At 40.3% G+C, this 20,999-nt stretch overlaps 1 protein-coding gene across 1 annotated transcript in view; it reads right to left on the bottom strand.

Annotated features, from left to right (window-relative positions):
* LOC5577442 overlaps positions 1-20,999 on the bottom strand; it is a 369,008-nt gene that overhangs the window by 42,378 nt on the left and 305,631 nt on the right. Inside the window, exon 6 of the mRNA XM_021839424.1 lies at positions 3,241-3,379. Coding sequence (XP_021695116.1) covers positions 3,241-3,379 — 139 coding nt within the window. The remainder of the gene's footprint in view (positions 1-3,240; positions 3,380-20,999) is intronic.

Raw genomic sequence — 20,999 nt, 5'->3', positions numbered from 1 at the left:
CAGAGATGGCTGCAAGTATTTTGTTTGAAATTCCTCTAGGGATTCCTTCAAGAATTCTTTTAGAAACTTGTTTAGGGATTCCTCCAATTTTTGCTTCCAAAATATCACTAGGCTCCTCCAAAACATTTCCTGTGGTTCTGTCAAGAGTTCCTCTAGGAATTTCTTCAGGAGTTAAAAAAACTCAGAGATTCTTCAAGAATTCCTCTAAGAAATTCACGATTTTCCTTTATAAATTTATCCAACGATTCATCTACACCTAATTCTAGAAATTGTTCCAGTGTTTTTTTTTTTTTTTTCAAGGAATTCTACCTGTTTTTTTAGGTCATTCCTCCTAAAATTGGCCAGAATTTCTTCAATTTTTTTATTTCAGGAATCCATTATTTGTTTTTACAAGATTTCCATTAAGTCTACCGATAATTCCTCAACAAATTGGTACTAAAATTACTTCCAAGGTTTCTTTAGTCAAAAAACAACAAGTATCATTCCTGAAATTCTTTCAACAATGCCTGTAAAAAATCATCCATTACATTGACACATCTGAAAACTCCTCCTAGAATTGACAGTTTTTTTTTCTTTTGGAATTTCTCTAGTTATTTCTTCTAGGTTTTCTTCAAAAATTTCCCCAAGATTATTTCCTGGAATTCTTCTAGGAAGTACTCCAAGAATTTCTCCAAGAAATCCGAGGGAAAGTTTTAATTAGATACCCTGGTTGAAATCGTAAAAAATCTGCAGGTGCACATAGAGGACGTCGTTTACGGTTTCATGAGGGTGTTCTAGTAGTGTTCCATAGGAATCCTAGATAAAAGTGATAGAGAAATATTTAGGATATTTTAGGAATCGCTAGAGTTAAAGTTGACAATATTTTTTGTTTCTTTTTTCTTATTGAAAAATGCCTGGAAAAATGTCTTGAAAATGATGGAGCCTTGGAATTTATAAAAGCGGTATTATTGTAGGACCTCATGGAGGAATCTCTACAAAAATTCCTAATTGATTGCTTGAAATGAAATTCGGGACAATCTCTATCAACTTCCTGGATGAATTCCAAGAATCCTTTGAAGAAATTCCGGGATGAATCACGAAATAATTTGGGAAGGAATCCATGAAGAAATTTATAAAGCAATCCCTGAAAAATATGAAGGAATCTCATATTTGAGCTTTATATTGAATTCCTAGAGAAATCTACAGGGATTACACAGCTATAAATATTCCTAGAGATCTCTGTGGAAAAATCTTCGCAGAGTGATTCTTGGAGCAATTTTTGAATTTATCTATGCAAAGATCCATACAAGTTTATTAATCTAAGAATTACTGGATAAATTTCCTGGAGAATCACTCTTGAAATGTTCATGCAATATTTTTTAAAAATTCTGGAGAAATTTCTGTAGCCTTATCTGTATCTGATTCCATGATCTCAGTCATTGGTCGAAGGGTTTACGTTATTTTTTATTGTCGTAAAATAATATAAATTTCGGTCTATCTTCGTGTTTTGTCATAAAATGAAGGATTCGGATATAACCTGTTTTACATTTGCTATGGTATGAGGTCTCTCTGAATGTGGATAAAAATCATAGATTTTGAGCTTTCGTTGGTACAACATAATGTTCAGAAAGAGTCCACACAAAGATCTACCAGAACCAATATCACATGGACAAAACCAATCGTCGATGACTTAATGCTCTTGTGAATCAGAATAAAAATGTGAGCCATACACGCTAATGAAATTCCGACCACTTCCTTGTGTACATGATTAATTTTACAAAAATTGTTCTGAGTTTTTTTTTCTAGGGCCCATACATTAGAACGAAAAAAAAAAATTCGGTTCAAAAATTGATTTTTGAGAGCGGTTGAAAGCAATAATGCCTTGTTGCGCCGCTCCCCAAGCTCACTGATTTTTTTTTTTTCAGTATGGATATGTTCGTTTGCCAATGCCCAAAAATTACCCTAATGTATAAAGAAAGCAAAAAATTCGATGAGAATTTTTGATAAATTAATTGTAAACATTCGTTTAAAAATGTGGGAGAATCTCAAGAGATACTTTGAGAAGACCAAGAAAACGCTGAAAGTGGTGGTAGGAATCTTTCCAAAAGTGAATGAAGGAAATTAAGCAGAATATTTTACACTTCCCGCTGTGCAGTGTAAAACATGGAAACGGTAGTAAAAATTTGTAGCATGGGCAATGACAGAATGATTCATGGCCAATTAATTGATTGAGAATATACTGCTGTAAATCGTAAGTGAGTCCCGTTGATCCATCCAAAAGAATACTATAATAAGTTCAGGAGATTGAAACATGTTTGGATATCAATTAAACTTTCACAATTTGCTTACCATTCTGATACCTTATGAGATAAATATTAAGATGATCAAAACACCGTTAACTTTTGTATAACACGTTACAAAACTATGTAATGAGGTTACATTTCATTATGGAACAATTCGACTTGATGTTTTTATTTTACAAATTTTACCGAACAAATTATTTAGTCTCGTTAGTGTAGATCATAGGAATATATGTTGAAACTTGTATTAACTAAAATTGGGCAAAAATGCAGATGGGACTACCTTGCGATTCACGGACTATAGGATTGTGTTTATCGAAAACAATTCTCGCATCGATGATCTAGGAAAATGACAAATTGGGGTTAATGCACAGAGAATATCAAAATGAATAACTGCTAGATCTATCAACATATTCGTGGTTTTATGATTGCCTGAGCGATAATTTTTTGTACACAACCTTACACAACACAGGAACACATAACCGTAGTTTGAATTGGACATTTTATTTTGGAAAAATTGACAAATAATCGACGTCATTTAATCGATTATCTCGATTACTGAGTGAGCCAGCTATCGATGAAAAAATAATCGATTAGTGAGTCGAATAATCGATTAATCGAAATAATCGATTAATTTGCGACAACCCTAAGTGGCAGGTACGATGATACTCTATGCCCAGGGAAGTCAAGGAAATTTCCATTACGAAAAGATCTGGGACCGACCGGGAATCGAACCCAGACATCTTCAGCATGGCTTTGCTTTGTAGCAGCGGACGCTAACCACTCGGCTAAGGAAGGCCCCATAGTGCTTTTGTAGTGCTGTTAAAATGCCTGTAAGCGTCTATGATGCTGATTTAGGGCTCATTATTAGTGCTTATGGTTACTTAGGTAAGGACATGGTAACCCTAATTGGTCATCTGTTCGTTGTTGGCTTGGCAAGCAAGAGCACCATCTAACTCACCTTCGTCCTTATCGCTCATGAAGGAGAAGTGCACTCCGTTGTCGCTGTTGGAGAGCACCCGCACCTGGGGATAGTTCTCGTCGGCCGTCTGCTGGGCTGACCGTTCGTACAGGTCGAACACCCGGGCGATGCATTTCACCTGCAAAAAAGGAAGAAAACGAAGGCAAAGGTACTTCAATTAGTTCAACGCGTGGAAATGATCTGTACTGTAGCCATACAGACTGACATGAAAACAGAGAGCGCAAGAAATTCTTTAATAAATTCATCATGAACTGTTACAGGGCTTTTATTTATGATTCTTACCAGAAATCTACGGATTTCGATCAAAAATTTCTCTTGAGGGTTTATTTCGAATATTCCCTGTATTCCCACTAAAACCATGTACTGAATTCTTCAGAAATGCTTCTCAACAAACCATCATTTCGTTTTATAAAACAATATAAATTTCCAATGATAAAGACCCATTGCCTGATCGGAAATCGAATTTGTCGTTTCCGGATATTTTTCATTGCCAAAAATATGTTGCTTATTATTGAACCAATAACAGCATTTGCGGTTGAAAATATTCACCCGAAAATATTTTCATTTCAATTAATTCCGAACCGGCATCGTTGGCGCTGCTCGTTGTGCCAGCATAAAATCGGTAATATCATCGTTAAGTGCATCGTTCATTATTGCAAGTGTCGTCCTTTCGGGGGAAATTTTCCTGTGTAATCGCCTTTTGTGCAGTAAATGAAAATCGACGCGGGAAAAACCACAAAACCCACTGCTCTCTGGCAACACGCACGCAAAAGGCTGGCAGACAATAATTAAAACAATTCGAACAGCTCCACAAACGAATGGCGGGTGACCTCGCTGAATGTGGTTGAGTTCGATTCATTTCGGGCTGAGAATAAACGAGGGGTACCCCGAAAAGGTACAATGGAGCGCACGAAGCCTCGCACTTCCCGACCAGTAGTTGACAACTGAATTGTTTAAGCTTTTTTTACCTCGTTAGTACATTTTTTCTACCAAAATATGATTCATTTGTGGCTTGTTGGTATAATTAAAATAAAAAAAATATTACAACATTTCCTCATCATTAAACAAAATTAAAACAAAATGTGTAATAATAATTGTACACATGGGGCCTTCCCTTACCGAGTGGCAAGAGTCCGCGGCGACAAAGCAAAGCCATACTGAAGTGTCTGGATTCGATTCCCGCTCGGTTTAGAATCTTTTCGAAAAGGCAGTTTCCTTGACTTCCCTAGGCCTAGAGAATCGTTGTACTTGCCACACGATATGCGAATGCGCAAATGGCAAAGAAAGCTCTAAGTTTATAACACTGGAAGTGCTCATAAAAACACTAAGTTGAGAAGCAGGCTCTGTCCCAGTGAGGACGTAATAGCATAGCATTGACTGACTGTACATGTCAATGGTTGCTGCTCCGTGGTTGATCGGAACTGGTAAGAATTGCACTACGATCCAAATGAATAAGGGATGGGAGTTTCCGCGTACTCTCGAAGTGAAATTTTAGCAGATCTCATATTATAGATCGGCCAAGTCCTTACAGTCTGTTGGGATAGGGAAGGAATGTTAGGGTGTAATGATTGTTGCTTCTAGAGACCGAGAATACCTCTGCATCTCCATAATCACCACGGGAAGGGTGTTTATTCGTGAGGGAGGAAAAGATCTGGGAGTCACCTTTGGTCGGTGATGCGATCCATGGACAATGGGGAAATATATGACTTATAAGCTAGCTTTGTATTTTTGTCTCGAGAAGTTTTTGGTAGAAGATTTAAAAAATACGTGAATGAATGGCGAAAACATAAAATTACATGTATATATTTTAAATAATATGAAACTGGAGTAATGCCAACACTTATAGTGACGAACCCTCATTCGATTGACGTTTCTATGGTTTCCACTTCTTTTCATTTTTTTTTTCTCAAACGATAGGCCAAATCCTTTTCATCAGCCAAGTCCCAACCTCAATAATGTCGACTCAAATGGCCTCAAAATTCACAGAATCATCGCTTCTATCACTTACGAATCACCCTACGTCACACAACCGAAAATTACCCAAAGAAGAACACTTAATCATGATTATGCACTACAAAAACGACAACGAAAGCAAACCAAACACAAAATCAATCGCAAGAATTTCGAAGCACGTCCTATTCTCACTCTGTCCCAGTGAGGACGTAATGCCAAAAAAAAAACATTAGCGCAAAATGAAGTAAAAGTTCAAGTGAGTCAAAAATGTATTTTTAAGATTGAAAAAATTATGGCTATTGATTGTGTTCGAGCGCGAACTATGTCTGGATACGAAGGACTTTCTTCGCTGCCTATGGTAGCCATCGAAAAGTGTCTGAAGTCCGGCAAAACACACGCGAATCAAGTGACCGAAGACTTGGATCACCATAAGCCACTTATGTTCCACACGTTCTTCAAACATAGGCCACTAAAGCTCGTCCACCTTTTCACTAAGGTCGGACCGAGGCACACAACACCTAAAACAAGTAAGTCCCTTGATAAGGGGTTGTCCATTAACTACGTAAGAAAATTTTACGGAGTTTTTCAACTCCCCCTCCCCCCATGGTAAGTTTTTTTGTATGGAAGTTAAACATAAATTGTATGGTGCGTTACTAATGTCAGAACCCCCCACCCCCTGAACCCCTTGCGTAATTTATGGACGACCCCTAACGGGGGAATTGCACTCAACCCAACTATTAGGTATTAATTATATTGAATCACCCTAACGATGACTCAATTGAAACCATATTGAACCCTTTCTCACCAATGTAATTTCTACCTCACCTTATCACTCTTATCTGCTGAAGAGCTAGATAACGATCGGCCGAAAAGGCCTAAAAGATTCTGTTAGAGTTAGTCGAATATAAACCACAAATCAAGTAGCATCTACTGTGTTATTCTGTACACTGTAAGGTCAAAGTACCCTTTAAAGGGTAAAAAAGAACCCTCTTTGAGAGAAACTAGTTTAACTCATAAAAAGTGTAGAGCTCGAGTACTCTTTAATGGATAAACGGCTTCTACGTCAAAACAACGAGTGAATTTTACCCATTATTGTCGACAGATTTTCGATGAAAATGGGTAAAATTCACTCTGTTTTTTTTTCCAATAAAATTATTATCTTTAGAATTAGCAATTTTCGTTCATTGGATTGTTAAAACAAGTTACTAAATAAACTTAATCTTCTAACCTGAAAAAAATAAACAAGATAAGCTTATAGTAATAAAAGCAACATTGAACTAATTACCTTTGCTGAGAAGTGTCGGAAGACCTTTTTGTCTTCAAGTACAGCGATTATTTTAGTCAGCTCCGACCTAACACGTATCAAGAAGTAAATAACTGCTTATCACTTTTTTCACCCATTAACGGGTACACGGCTGGTATTTGAAAAAAGGGCATAATTCACCCACTATTCGAAAATGACAAGTACCCACTATTTTGACAGCTCCATATATTTGCAAAAGTGGGTACTTTTTGCACATTAAATGGTAATTGAGAGTTTACAGTGTACAGATAAATCAGTGAGCCAATAAATTGCGAAAGTTTAGTTCAAACCCCAGTTCGCCGCGTTGAGTGTTTGTCGCAAATTCGAACACCAACCTAGATAAAAGAGAATAAGTGGTTCAGATCGACCGTACGTTCGACTTGTTCATTTGACTTTCTATTTTGGGTTCATTCACATATTTCATAGCGCCAAGAATGGTCGTTTTTAATACCCACCCACCCCCTCATAACGCTTCTTGTATGAATCTTTCACAAATTTTGTATGAGCCGTAACATCAAGAGGACACCCCCCCACCCCCTTCAGCGTTATGAAATTTATGAGTAAGCCCGACTGTGCCATTGGGCGTTGCATGCTAGTCCGTTGTCTAGTGTGGTGCTTCCTTCAAAGAGCAAATAGCCCACTGGAAGCATTAACGTGTAGTGTCTTTAAAAAAAAGCCCTTTGAACTGGCACTTTGTACAATTCGCTCTCAAGACGACAATTCGTCCGCCGGGGAGTGCTGCTGTCGTCATGATTATGGTTCACGAGAGCAATGTCAAAACCATTTATGATTTCAAAACATTCGGAACAAAATATTTATTTTTACCGCTTAAGTAAAGTAATGTGTAAAATTGAATGAAATCCAATGGCAGAAAATTCATTTCTCTATCTAATGTTATTTTTAGAGTCAGCGGAGAATGTTTCAAAACGTGCTTAATTCAAGTGCAAAAATCGCTCAGGTGGAAGTTCCAATGAAACAAACCTCACATATTTTGGTTTTCCAACCTCAAGCTAGTGCTCCTACCAGCCGGATCTCAATTTTAATGAAAGTAGTGGAATAATATAAAAAACAAACGAATGTAGAACATAGAGCAAGGATATTTCTACCTTTTCTACTTAACCGTTTCACTGTTGACCGTCTTTTATCAAGAAAATAAAACATTTTCCCCCACAGAGGCATGTGATGAATGCGTGAAAAATCAAATCTATCATCCACTGACTAGTTGCGCTACCAAAGTATAGATGGCTAACAGTATGTTGCGTTTCGCGATTGGAGGCGTATAGATACATACAATGTATGGCTTAGCTACCTATTGTTCACATACGGTGTACTGTAGCCAGTGTCCGCAAGTTTTCGCTCTTCTCTCACAGTCTCTCGCAGTACTGTTGAGTGGCAATGGGGTACTAAAGGGATGCAAACTATAGCAAAAAATGAAATTCAATCAATTCAATCTTATTCGTTGAACAGATGGTTCCGGCTCCAACATTCCGGCCACCAACTTCAGCCTTGGACGAATTCATTTTATCGGTTTGCAGATGGGCGTCGGTACGGATGATGATCGCTCCGTCGTAGATCCTCGCCAAAGACCGAGAAGAAAAAAGGAAACGCAATTACCTGTATTAGGCGCGGATACGCTTCGAGCAAGTTCTCCCTTGCGGGTTGCCCTGGAACGATTAGATGGTTGGATCCGGTGATGGCATTAGAGCGATCTTCGCTACTGCCCAAAAGATGTCCTTTCTAGGTGCTGTCCGAAATGTCACTACTTGGACGACACCACCCTTGCCCGGATGAAGCTTGACAATCCTTCCAAGCAGCCAATTGGTCGGATGAACTTTGTCGTCCTTGATGACGACGATACGGTCAACCCCGACGGCGACCGGTGGTTTGCAGCCCTTGGTAGCTCATGACTGCAGTTGTTGCAGGTACTCCGGATACCAGCGAGCCTAAATGTTCTGCAGGTGTTTCTGGACCAGCTCGTACGACTCCAGATGGTTGTCGGGAATCTCACGTAGGTCAAGTTCGGTTACCGCTTGAAGATTGGCTCGGACGAGAAAGTGTCCTGGAGTTAGGATCTCCATATCCGACGGTTCACTCAGCAGCGGTGTTAGTGGACGGGAGTTCAGGCACATTTCGACTTGAGCCAAGAGAGTGATCATCGGCTCGTAGGCGATGTTGGTGTTACCGACGGTTTTCAGGAGGTGCTTCTTCGCTGACTTGACAGCAGCCTCTCACAGACCTCCTAAATGTGGTGCTCGCGGCGGGAAAAAAAAATTCATCGAATCTCGGTCTCGGAGCACCAGCTGAAGATTCTGTTTCAATCGCTATTGTCCACCTTCAGCATTCGGTAGACACGGTTGAGTGCGTGCGACGCACCCTTGAAGGTTGTGGCATTGTCCGAGTGCAGCTCGGCGATTCTTCCTCTGCGGGCGACGACCCGGCGAAGTGCTGCCAAAAAGGCCACCGTGGTAAGGTCGCTCACAAGCTCAATGTGCACGGACGTAGACGAAAAATGCGACAAAGGCCTCCGCTGGAGCACGATTACGGACAGATGACTGGATAAAGAACGGTCCTCAATAATCGACTCCGCAAACGTAAAACGGGCGAGTTGGTGAAACTCGGGATGCCGGTAAATCTGCTGTGCTATGCTGGACTAGTGTGGACTTGCTACGAATGCAAGTGTGGCAATGGTAAAAGATTTCTGCCGCCAGGAATCCACTATTTCTTGCGCAGTGTGGCTAGCAGAAGTTGAGGGCCTGCGTGCAGTAGCTTTAAGTGAAAGAAACTAGCGAGTGTTTGGCAGAAAGCACGATGGGGTGCTTCACGAAGTCGGAGAGCTCGGCGTTCCGTAGCCGGCCACCGACACGAATAATGCCGTCTTGATCGATGAATGGCTTCAACCACTTTAAAGCGGACGATTTAGCGACAAATGCTCCGCTTGTCAGATCTGAATGCTCTTCAGCGAACGACTGACGTTGCGCCATACGACACAGATCTAGTTCAGCGCTCTGCAACTCTCCGGTGGTGAGTGGAGTGACTGGCTGATCGCAGAAGGTGAGTTGGCTATATTGGTCTGGATCCTTTCGACGTAACTTGGCACGATCTTGCATGGTTTGGACATAACGCATGCAGAACGCAATAACACGACGAAGCTTGGAAAAGCTGAAGTAGCGAGCGAACAAATTATCATAAAAATCGCTCTGTACGACGCCCATTGAATCCAGCAGGATCTTTCGCATTTCTTCGGTAGCGGCTTCTGTATCTTTGTCGGTTCGAATAAGACTCGGCCAGCCTTCCGGAGGGAGTGACAACCAGTCAGGACCGTTCCACCAGCGCTTACTCTGGGTGATATCGATCGGGTGCAGTCCTCTTGAAATATCGTCTGCAGGGTTATCGACGCCAGGAACATGTTTCCAACGACTCACATTGAATATGTGCTAGATTTGTGACACTCGATTGGCTACGAATGCCTTCCAACGGCTAGGCGGCGACCGTAGCCAGTGAAGAACTGTAGAGGAGTCCGTCCAGAAATACGCTACCAGTGGTATCTTAAGGGTGGAGAACACTTTCTGGAATAGCTGCGCGGATCTACTGCAGCTGGATACAGGTGTCCATTTTCATGACCGATTCTTTGTAGAGTTCTCGTGGCAAGATAAGGTGCAGAAGCAGTACCGTAAGTCACTGTCTGCAGCTCGTAGGTGGAAATCGGATCGGTGGAGCTCTTCCGGAACCGAATGCGGAGGAATCTGCGATCTTCGGGGAAGTGGAGAATCTGCCGATACATTTTCTCCACGATGGCGACAAGGGCAACACAGCGTATTCGAAACCGTAATACAATGGAGTAAAGATATTCCTAAACGACAGAAGCGACCAACAGCGTATCGTTCAGCGAATTCCCACTCGATGCGTCGAAAACAACCTTGACCTTGGTCGTCGTACTCGACTATTTGAAGACGGCGTGATGTGGAATGTAGCAATGTGGTTGATTGTCGACAAGATTTTCATGTGGCCTAGCTGGAGGTATTCGTCCATAAATCGGTGGTACGCGTCCTTGGTTGCAGGATCACGTTCAAGTCGAATCTCGACACTCAGAAGACGGCGATCTGCTGTTTCCCTGGAGCTTCCTAAAACAACTTCTGGATTGTCGGTTCGAGAAAGCCTGACAATATACCTTCCAAACGAATCACGAGTAGTCGTTGCTGAGCATTGCTCTTCACAGCGGTTCTCTTCCACAGACCGTGCTGGACCATCGGATATGGTTTCGATTTCCCAGAGGAGAGTTGTTACAGATCCGAGACATGCAGCCCCAGCAACGTCCCATCCAAATGGTGTTTCAGCCAACCATGGAAGTCCATTTCCTAATGGAATCTTCTGACCACTGAGGAGCTCCCAGAAGGCCTCACTTCCGATGACAAGATCTATCATTCCTGTGACTTGGAATTAAGGGTCCGCTAGCGCAACATTCGGGATATCCTACGACAAGATATTGATTGAGATAGTTGGCAACTGCGCCGAAGGGTTCTTGAGGATGAGGAATTCAAATTTTGTCGAAAAATCCTGCGGGCGAACACGAAATTATTGCTACATTGAAAATGTCATGCCAATTTTCTTATAATGTTTAGAATCAAACCAAAATTGTAGGGTAGTTTTATACATATATTTACTTCAAAAATCAAAAGAAAAGTTTATCGAGGGAGCCTTGAGTGTAAAATTGAAGGCATTTTCGCTTGATGCCCTCCATCAAAGTCTTTACAGTGTCATCCGGTATCAGTTTCTCAGTTTATTTTCCATTTTCTTAACATGTACTTCTCGTCTTTGACTGTATTCTTGCCCTTCCGAAGTTCCCGATTCATTAGTGCCCAGTACTGCTCCACCGGGCGCAGCTCCGGACAGTTTGGCGGATTCATGTCCTTTGGAACAAAATGGACAGAATTGGCCTCATACCACTCCAGGACACTTTAAGAATAGTGGCATGATGCCAAGTCGGGCCAAAAAAATGGAGCTTCGTCGTGCTGCTGCAAGAACGGCAAAAGGCGCTTCTTGAGGCACTCAGATTTGTAGATCTCGCCATTTACTGTGCCCTTTGTCACGAAAGACTCACTTATCAATCCGCAAGAGCAGATGGCCTGCCAAATGAGATATCTGGAGGCGAACTTCGATATTTTCTTCTTCTTCTTAAATTCGTCGCCACATCGAACTTGCTCTTGCCGGTGAAAACTCCGGAATTTGCTTAAAATCGGCTTTTATATAAGTTTCGTTGTCCATCACACAGCAGCCATCTCTCGTAGCAGCATCTTCTCGTATAGCTTCCATGCCCGTAGTTTTAGTTGCTGCTCATCGCGGTTTGGGAAGTTCTGTACCTTGTATGTATGTAGTCCAGTTCTCTTCTTTGCATTCTGGACGTAGCTCTGCGACATGCCGATCTTTTTAGCCAAATCACGGCTTGAGACGATGGGATTTGCTTTAATCATCCGCTTACACTTTCCCTCCGTCTTTTTATTCTCCAGTCCCGGTTTTCTTCCAGCTCCTTTGGCGTGGTCCAACGTCAACCGCTCCTGGAACCACTTCAACACTCTGGAGACGGTTGAATGGTGGATGTTCAACATTTTTCCCAACTGCCGGTGCAACAGGTCAGTAATTTCAAGGTGTTTGGAAAGAATTTGTTCTCTCGAGCTGCGTTGGTTCACCTCCATTTTCGTTGAATCAAAAAACACGACTTTGAGTTTGACAGCATGTAAACAATACACATCAATGAGAAAGTGTACAAAACTTGGTTGATTTTTACTCAATGATAGAAAAGTTATGCCCTGTTGAATGTGTCGCAATAATTTCGTGTTCTCTCTTTATTGCACTTTTCAAGTTCTGCGTTGAGAGACCGATGCCTGCTATGGAATCGTCTACCTTCGATAGTGGGGAGGGGGGGAGGTGTGAACCATAAATGAACCTTGACACTTTTGATCATGGTTGACGTTTGCTTAATCGACAAAAACACCACAGGGCTTTTAGTTTTAACACTGGGGTTGTTCCTATCTGACATTTCGGAAGGGACACGGAAGCAAAATACACCCAAAATTTGAGTTTAAGCCAAGGAGTGTGACAAAATCTAAAAAATATATTTTTTGGACTTAAACAAAAGAAAAACATTAAAAAATTGAGTAGACATGTGTTTTTGGCCTAAGCGTTAAACCTTAAGCGTTTGGCACTAAAATTGGGACAGGCCTTTAGGACCCTATTGATTTTTAATTTAGTTGCTATCCACTGGTCGGGATACCAAACAGTATAGGTGTATAGAATGTGAATAAACATGGCAATGCTTTTACTGTCAACAAATGACAGTGAGAAATTCCGATGGTTGGCGAAAAAATATCGCACAGGGTAACAAAGGCTACCTTTTAGATCGCACGCACACACACAGAAAAACGGAACGCGAGCGCTATTGATGATTATGGAATGTGTAAGCTTGCTGCGGTAGAAGGGTGGGAATGTTCCGTCGAGAGGGCGGGGGATGGAGAGTGAAAAATAAGCTTTTCGGGCTGGATGGGGTTCGTTTGGCAGAAGAAATAATGGCGGAATAAAATTTATGTTTCGCAGGGAAATAATGATGATATGTGAGCAAGTCGGGGGCGAGTGAAATTCTACGGTAGGGGTTGAACTCAAATATCCTTCAGTTTATGATTGAAAAATTGTTTTTCGAGGTTTTTGTTGGCTTTTGCGGTTGAGTGCACAGAGATCGGGTGAAAAATGTGCTCGAATTGTTCGCCACAGTCCGTGTGATGTGAGTTCGGTTGCTGTTCAGACGTCGTTATGGCTGGCGCTCGTTTTATGTCTCAATGAGGTATTTGATTTGTTTCGTGTTTATTATGAATTCACAAGTGGCATCAATCACTCGTTGCCTCGTTATTGTGCCATCATTCACAATATAGAGGATGAGTTATTGGAGCAAGTGGACTCGTTAGAATGCGGGGAATGCTCGTTTTTTACGTAGATGAATTTGTTTTGCATAAACCCTTTGGGGCTGCCTACAATCAACTGTATCGCAACTGGCGTAGCAAGGATTCACTTCTGAGGGAAAGCATAGAGAATTCACAGCGGAGTTCAATGAAATCTTTTCGTCGAATCTTGGGAAAAACTTGAACATTACTTTCGAAATTAAAAAATAAATAAAACCCTTAAGAATCTTCGAGAATCGCTGTTTTGTACAGAGTTTGATAGACTTCCACAAGATCAGCCTTTCTAAATGTATCGCCTCACGACAGTATGGACCAATGCACGAGTTCACTAATTTGACGTTTGAGCGGTGCCGAATTCATTGGTTTCCATGGTCACATAAATAACACGGCACCGCTTAAACGTCAAATAGTGAACCCGTGCTTAGGTCTATTTCGACGGCTGTTATCAACTGCTTCCCACGACAGCCTTGTGAATGAACTATCCATGACAGCCTACCATGAGGTGGTCATGCGACATGCAACAACGCCGTCTTGTACAGCACACGGCAGTTCGATCACATTGCCTGTAGTGCGTTCGTTTGCCGATGACAAGCTCTGTTGTTCATTAACGTTCAACGCTCCGTCATTGTAATCATCGTCATCATTGAAACTTCAAAAGCAGTTTTTCTGTTCAAAACTGAAATTTTTTCCACGAAAATGTGTTCACTGTGTTGCGGTTGGAGAATAGAATAGAGTGAACGCATTTTCCTGTAAATTTTCTTGATTTTGAACGAAAAAACTGGTTTTGAAAATTCCGAAATCAATGACGGATCCAGCCCCCTTAATAAGGCAATCCACACGGAGACGGAATTCAACTCAATTTTTGGTTGTTTCAACGCAATTCCGTAGTTGAGCCCAATAACTAAATTTTGGCTAAATTTCCAAGGTCCCCACTAAGTAGTTTGGCTTTAATTCCATTAGAAAAATATACTCAATTTTGGGTTGATTTAACGCAAAATTGAGTTCTTTCGACCCAAACATAAGAAAAGTTGCATTTACCCATATTTGGCTTATTGGGCCAAAGTACCCCCATTGGGTAGATGCAGCTCTCTCTATTTTTGACAACATTCGTGTGGGAGAAAGAGAAAACCGAGAGATTTTGGGCTGAAACTATAATCGATATACTTAATTTTGGGTAAAGCAAAATCAAAAATTAGGTAAAAATATTTCTCCGTGCATGAGACAGCTGCGATCAGCTAGTTTTTTTTTTGTTCACCATGTGCTTTTGACGTTTCGCGATCGGAGTGACTTTTCGATTACAAAGGAAAATGTAAAGCTCCGATAACACTCGCATGATTTGTTCACTCTTTCATTTCGGTTGCATTCACACTTTTAGCTGTCAGTCCTATCATGAAAAGTCCTCATGGATAGCCTTATAACATGTCTCGTACACCCCAGTGTCGTACTGGCAAAATGAATATGCAGTCGGGGTCTCTCGTGTTCTGTATTCCACGCAAAGTGATACGTCACGCTTAAACTTTCGTACGCTTATTTTTTTAATGTTCAAAACGTTTACTATGCATTCACCAGACTATGTACTCACAAGATGAACATTGTATTGAAAATAATCATATTATCAATGCTTTTCAAATCAAACAACTCAAATTATGTTTATTTCCAAAATTGTGTACAATTTTGTATATCTTATGTGTAAAATCTCAAGTTCCATGACAGCCCACAACAGTATTCCCACGACAGCTAGCTCGGGTAGCCGAAGACTGTTATAGCCCTTCGGTGGCTATAATGCAGCCCACAGACGCTCAGACGGTTTGACCAACATTGACTCCACCCTCAAGTTAGTCAAACCGATTTATGTTGATGCAACCGTTTGACCGACTGTCAACGTTAGTTGCAGCAACACGATTTTTTTTCGCATGTTTTGAATGATTTCGTCAAGTCTAGTGAATTAGTGACTGTTACCTTTTTCCTTTTTTTTTCTGTGGCTGTGGGGTAGAATATTTCTACGATTTTTTGGTGTTAATCGTTGTAAGGAAGAGCCAAACTTTCAAAATTTACGTATTGGCAGAATTGATGAGGAATTTCAGTTTAAATTCGCACGAAGTATTCCGGAAAAAAGACTCTGTAATTATGTGGGGTCTCTGTCGCGAATATTCTGAGCAGTCATCAATATGGCTTTGGGATTTTTTTTAATTCAAATATTCCATCCAGAATCTGTAACTGGTTTCCTCTAGTTTTTCTACTTTGAAGTTTTTCCAGGAATCCATGGGTTATGCTGAGGATTCCATCAAAAACTCTTCCTGAGATTCTACCAGGAATTTTAGCAATAATTCCTCTAGAAATTTATTCTCAGACTTAACCAGAAATTTATCCGGAGAAAATCGTTCAGGCATACCTTCAGGTTTTTATATCCTGCAAATAAAGAATAAAATAATATGTTAATCAGTCCACAGTCCGGGAAGTCTCCTTCTGTGCCCACTGCAGCCAGTACTTATAGCTCAGAAATACCGTAGGTAGGAACAGATAAAAGGTACCAAGTCAAAAGGTAGAATAATTAATATCACTTGAAATAGGTAGACATGACACAGGTGGCATACTTCCAGATATTCCTTTAAAAGATCCTCTACGAAATATTGAGGATTACTTCCACTGATTCCTTTTAAGATCAATTCGAAAAATTCTACAAGTAATTTCTTCAGGGCTTACTCCTAGGCTGCCTAAAAGAATTTCTCCAGAGATTATGCTTTGTACAGCCCACAGACGCTTAGACAGTTTGACCAACTTTGATTCCACCCTCAAGTTAGTCAAATCGATTTATATTGCGATTTCGTTGCAGCAACACTATATTTCTTCGCATGTTTTGAATGATCTCGAAAAGTCTAGTGACTATGTGATTGTTGATTTTTCGAAATCTGTAGCTGTGGAGGGAAACATTTCAATATTTTTTAGGGAATAATCGAAGTGAGGAAGAGATGAACATTCAAAATTGAAGTACCGGAAGAAATGAATATTAATGAGGAATTCCAGTTATAATTCGCACGAATTATTCCAACAAAACTCTAAAATTATAAAGGGGTCTCTGTCGGGGAGTATTCTGAACAGCCATCAATATGCGAATGGCTATGATAATTTCTTAAAAGATCTTAGAATCTTTTGTGGTTTCCTTTAGTCATTCTACTTCGAAAATTTTCCAAGACTATTCCACAAGAAATTCTTCCTGGGATTGCTACCGGGAATTATATCAATAATTCCTCTAGGAATTTATCAACAGATTCAACTAGAAATTCCCACGGGGAAATCCTTAAGGCATACCTTCAGGTGACGTTCTTCCAGAAATACAAAGATTCCTCTACTAAATATTCGGGATTTTCTCCATTTGTTCCTTCAAAGATCAATCCAAAATAAATCCTCAAGTGATTTTTTCAGTAATTCTTCAGAGCTCCAACGAATTCCTCCAGTGATTCCTTCAGGAATTATACTGGAAGTAAGTTCCAATGACTCGAAATTCTCCCAAGGATTTCACCAGGACTTTGCTCAGGATTTCCTCCTGGGAATCCTCCTTAAATTCCACCAGGAGTTGCTTCAGGAATTCCAAAAGAAAATTAAGGGATTCTTTCTTGTAATATGTTAAGGATGATGATGATAATTGGATTTCGGCTTTCAGTCACGAATTAAGCGTTGATTATTTTGGCAATGATTTAAAGTAATCAACGCTTAATTCGTGACTGAAAGCCGAAATGCATTTATCACTTTCTTGTAATATTTGTACAGATTCCTCCAGGGAGTTATCCAAGAAATTCTAAAGAGATTTCTGCAGTGATTCGTCCAATGCATTCTTGAAGAGTTCGACCGAAAAATCATCCAAAGATTTATTCAGGAATTCCTCGAGCGATACTCTAGGGATTTCTAAACAGATTCTATAGATTCTATATAGCCAACACGGTAAAATATTAATTTTTAAGCTCAAAACCAAGATGGCGTCGAAATACAAGATGGCCGCCGGTTTTTTTTAACTCCAAATTAATGTCCTATTCTTCACTCAACTCGAGAAAAGTACCAGCAATTGAAAACATGTTACTTTGTTGTACGAACAATGATAATTGCATTGATTGCACTCGCCATATACGTCGAAATCGTAAAACATGATTTAAAAAATCGTTCATTTCATAGGGTAAATACCATTGCATACCTAGTTTCTGTAGCCTATTTTACTCAGTTTTTTCTCAGATTTCTGATGGTGACCTCAGAATTCAAAACGAGCGGTGCGCTAATGGTGAAAAAACGGTTTTTCCGACGAAATCCAAGATGGCGGCCAAATTCAAAATGGCGACCAAAAATTTTTTCCCATCAAATGAAAGCTACATCATTCCTCTATACGATGCCATTAAGTTTACTATGTGTTTCAAGAGAAATATCAGACATATCACGTGGTGAAATACCTTAGATTTATCAAAAAATGTGCTTTTTCGCAAACTGTTTAGCTAGCTGGCGAACGAGGGGTCCACAAATTTGAGAAAACCGAAAGGACCACCCTTAAGATTTATCGAAAACTAGCGATCAGTGACATAAAATTGGAATTCTAACGATGCGTGCCGATGGCGGCCTGGTTTCAGCGAGAATTGCTCCTATAAGGATTCTTTTCCTGCGATTCCACCAGGAATTCCATTAGAAGTTCTCAAAGAAATTTCTAAATGAATCCCTTCAAAGAAATTAATACAGGGATTGCACAAACATTCCATCAGGAATTGCTTCTACCAAAAATCTTCCAGTCGTTCTTCCAGTGATTTCCTTAGGAATACCTCCAGAAAATCTCACAGACTTCCCACAGAAATAAACTCTTACAGTGATTCTACCCAGAAGTCCTCCAAGGATTCATCAAGGAGTTCTTTCTAGGATTCCACCAGGATACCTGCAGGGTTTCCACAAGGAATACTGCAAAAGAATTTAAACAACAGCATACAAAAGATTCCCCCAGGAATTCCTTTTGAGATTCTGCTTGTCAATTTTTGAGAGGTTTCCCAGGTTATTTCCCGGGGATTCTTCCAGGAAATCTTCAATAAGTTGTTTTATAAGTACTTCCAGTGTTTTCTTTGAAAATTCTTCTTTGTATCTCTGAAGGGACCCTACGAGGTATTCGACCTGAGATTTCTGATGGAATTACTTCAAGATTCCACCAGAAAATTCTCCCAGGATTTCTTAAGGCATTTATCCATCAATTCCTAGGGGACGGTCCTGGTGTAGTGGTTAGAACACACGCCTCTCACGCCGAAGACCTGGGATCGAATCCCATCCCCGAGATAGTCACTAAAAAACATTCAGTGACGACTTCCTTCGGAAGGGAAGTAAAGCCGTTGGTCCCGAGATGAACTAGCCTAGGGCTAAAAATCTCGTTAATAAAGATAGAAAAAAAAATCAATTCCTTCCAATATGGTTAAATTGCTGGAGTAATTCAAAAAAAAACCAAATAATCCCTGAAGATATTCTGAAAGGAATCTCTTGAGTAATTCCGGTGAAAAATAATAATTAAAAACTTCTGGTGAAATCTCTGTAAGAATTCCTGATAACCCTCGAAGATCTTTGGAGGAATTCCTCAAGGAATACCGAGATAAATTCCTTGAGAAATTTCGGGAGGCATTCTTTGAAATCCTGGCGGAATCCCTTGAAGAATAGGAAAACCCTTGGAAGAAAATTCTGGCAGAATCCCTCTATAAATTCCGGGAGGAATCCGTAGTTAATAGACTAATGGAACCCAGAATAACCCTGCAAGAATTCCTGAAGGAACTTTTGGAAGAATTCCTGATTTAATCCCTAATAGAATCCTAAAAGGTGTTCATGAAAGAGTCCCAGGAGGATTTTGTAATTAATCCTTAGAAGTATTTCAAAAGAAATGTATGAAAGAATTCTGATGAAATTCCTAATGAAATCTGTTGAAAGACTCCTGATGGAATCCCAAGAAAAAACTTCTCATGTAATCCCTGGAGGAATTTCTGATGGAATCCGTAGAGACACTCTTGTTAGAATTCCTGTAAAATTCCAATTAGAATCTCTGAAGAAACTCTTAATAAAAGCCCCGGAGCAACTACTGATACAATCCCTAGAAGGACTTCTAATGGAATCCCTTCTTCTTCTTTCTGGCGTTACGTCCCCACTGGGACAGAGCCTGCTTCACAGCTATGAGCACTTCCACAGTTATTAACTGAGAGCTTACTATGCCATGACCATTTTTGCATGCGTATATCGTGTGGCAGGTACGAAGATACTCTATGCCCTGGGAAGTCGAGAAAATTTCCAACCCGAAAAGATCCTCGACCGGTGGGATTCGAACCCACGACCCTCAGCTTGGTCTTGCTGAATAGCTGCGCGTTTACCGCTACGGCTATCTGGGCCCCTAATGGAATCCCTAGGAGGACTTATAATGGAATCCCTAGAGGATCTCCTGCAGTAATTCCTAGACAAACTTCTGAAATAATCCCTGAAGAAACTCCAAATGGAATCTCTTAAGGAACTCCTGACGGGATCCTAATTGGAACTTATAATAAAATCCCTGGATGAATTTCTGATGAGATGCCTCGAGGAAATCCTGATAGAATCCCTAGAGGAATTCCTTATGATATGCCTAGAAGAAATCCTGATGGAATTCCTCGAGAAACTCCTGATATAATCTCTGGAAAAACTTCTGATGGAATCCCTTGAGAAACTCCTGATGATATCCTTAGAAGAACTCTGATTGAAGCCTTAAGGTGAAGATGAATCGAAGCCAAACCTCAAATTTTCAAGAGCACGGATCTGAAGAACCAAATATCCGTTTGAGCTGAAAACTTAATCGATTGGTGACCAATCGATTAAGTTTTCAGCTTAAACGGATGCTTGGTTCTCTAGATCCGTGCTCTTGAAAATTTGAGGTTTGACTTCGATTCATCTTCACCTTAAGGATACTTCTGATAGAATCCATAAACGTATTTTTGGAAGAATGCCCAGAGATATTCTTGTAGGAATCCTTGATGGAATCATTGAAGGGAATCCTTACAGAAGGAACTCCTGATAGAATTTCTGGAAGTATTCCTAATAAAATCCCCAGAGGAACTCCTGATAGAAACTCTAGAAGAACTCTAATGAAAGCCCCAACAATACTTTCTATGGAATTACTATAAAAACTCCTGATGGAATCTTTGGAGGAATTCCTAAAGATATTATTGAAGAAACTCCAGTTGGAATCATTGAAGATACTCCTGATGAAATCCCTTGAAGAGCTTCTAATGGAATTTCTATAGAAACTCCTGATGAAATTCCTGGATGAATTCCTCATAAGATCTCACGAGGAACTCCTGATAGAATCCTTAGAAGAATTCTTTAGGATATGTAGGCCTAGAAGAAATCTTGATGGAATTCCTCGAGGAACTCCTGATATAATGTCTGGAGGAATTCCTAATGTAATCTCTGGTTGAATTCCTGATACAATCTCTGAAGGAACTTCTAATTGATTCCTTACAGGAACTCCTGATGATATCCTCAGAAGAACTCTAATGGAAGCAAAGGCA

Source organism: Aedes aegypti, chromosome 1 (assembly GCF_002204515.2).
Source record: "Aedes aegypti strain LVP_AGWG chromosome 1, AaegL5.0 Primary Assembly, whole genome shotgun sequence".
NCBI classification, from domain to species: domain Eukaryota; kingdom Metazoa; phylum Arthropoda; class Insecta; order Diptera; family Culicidae; genus Aedes; species Aedes aegypti.
This window is presented reverse-complemented; position numbering and strand designations above follow the sequence as displayed.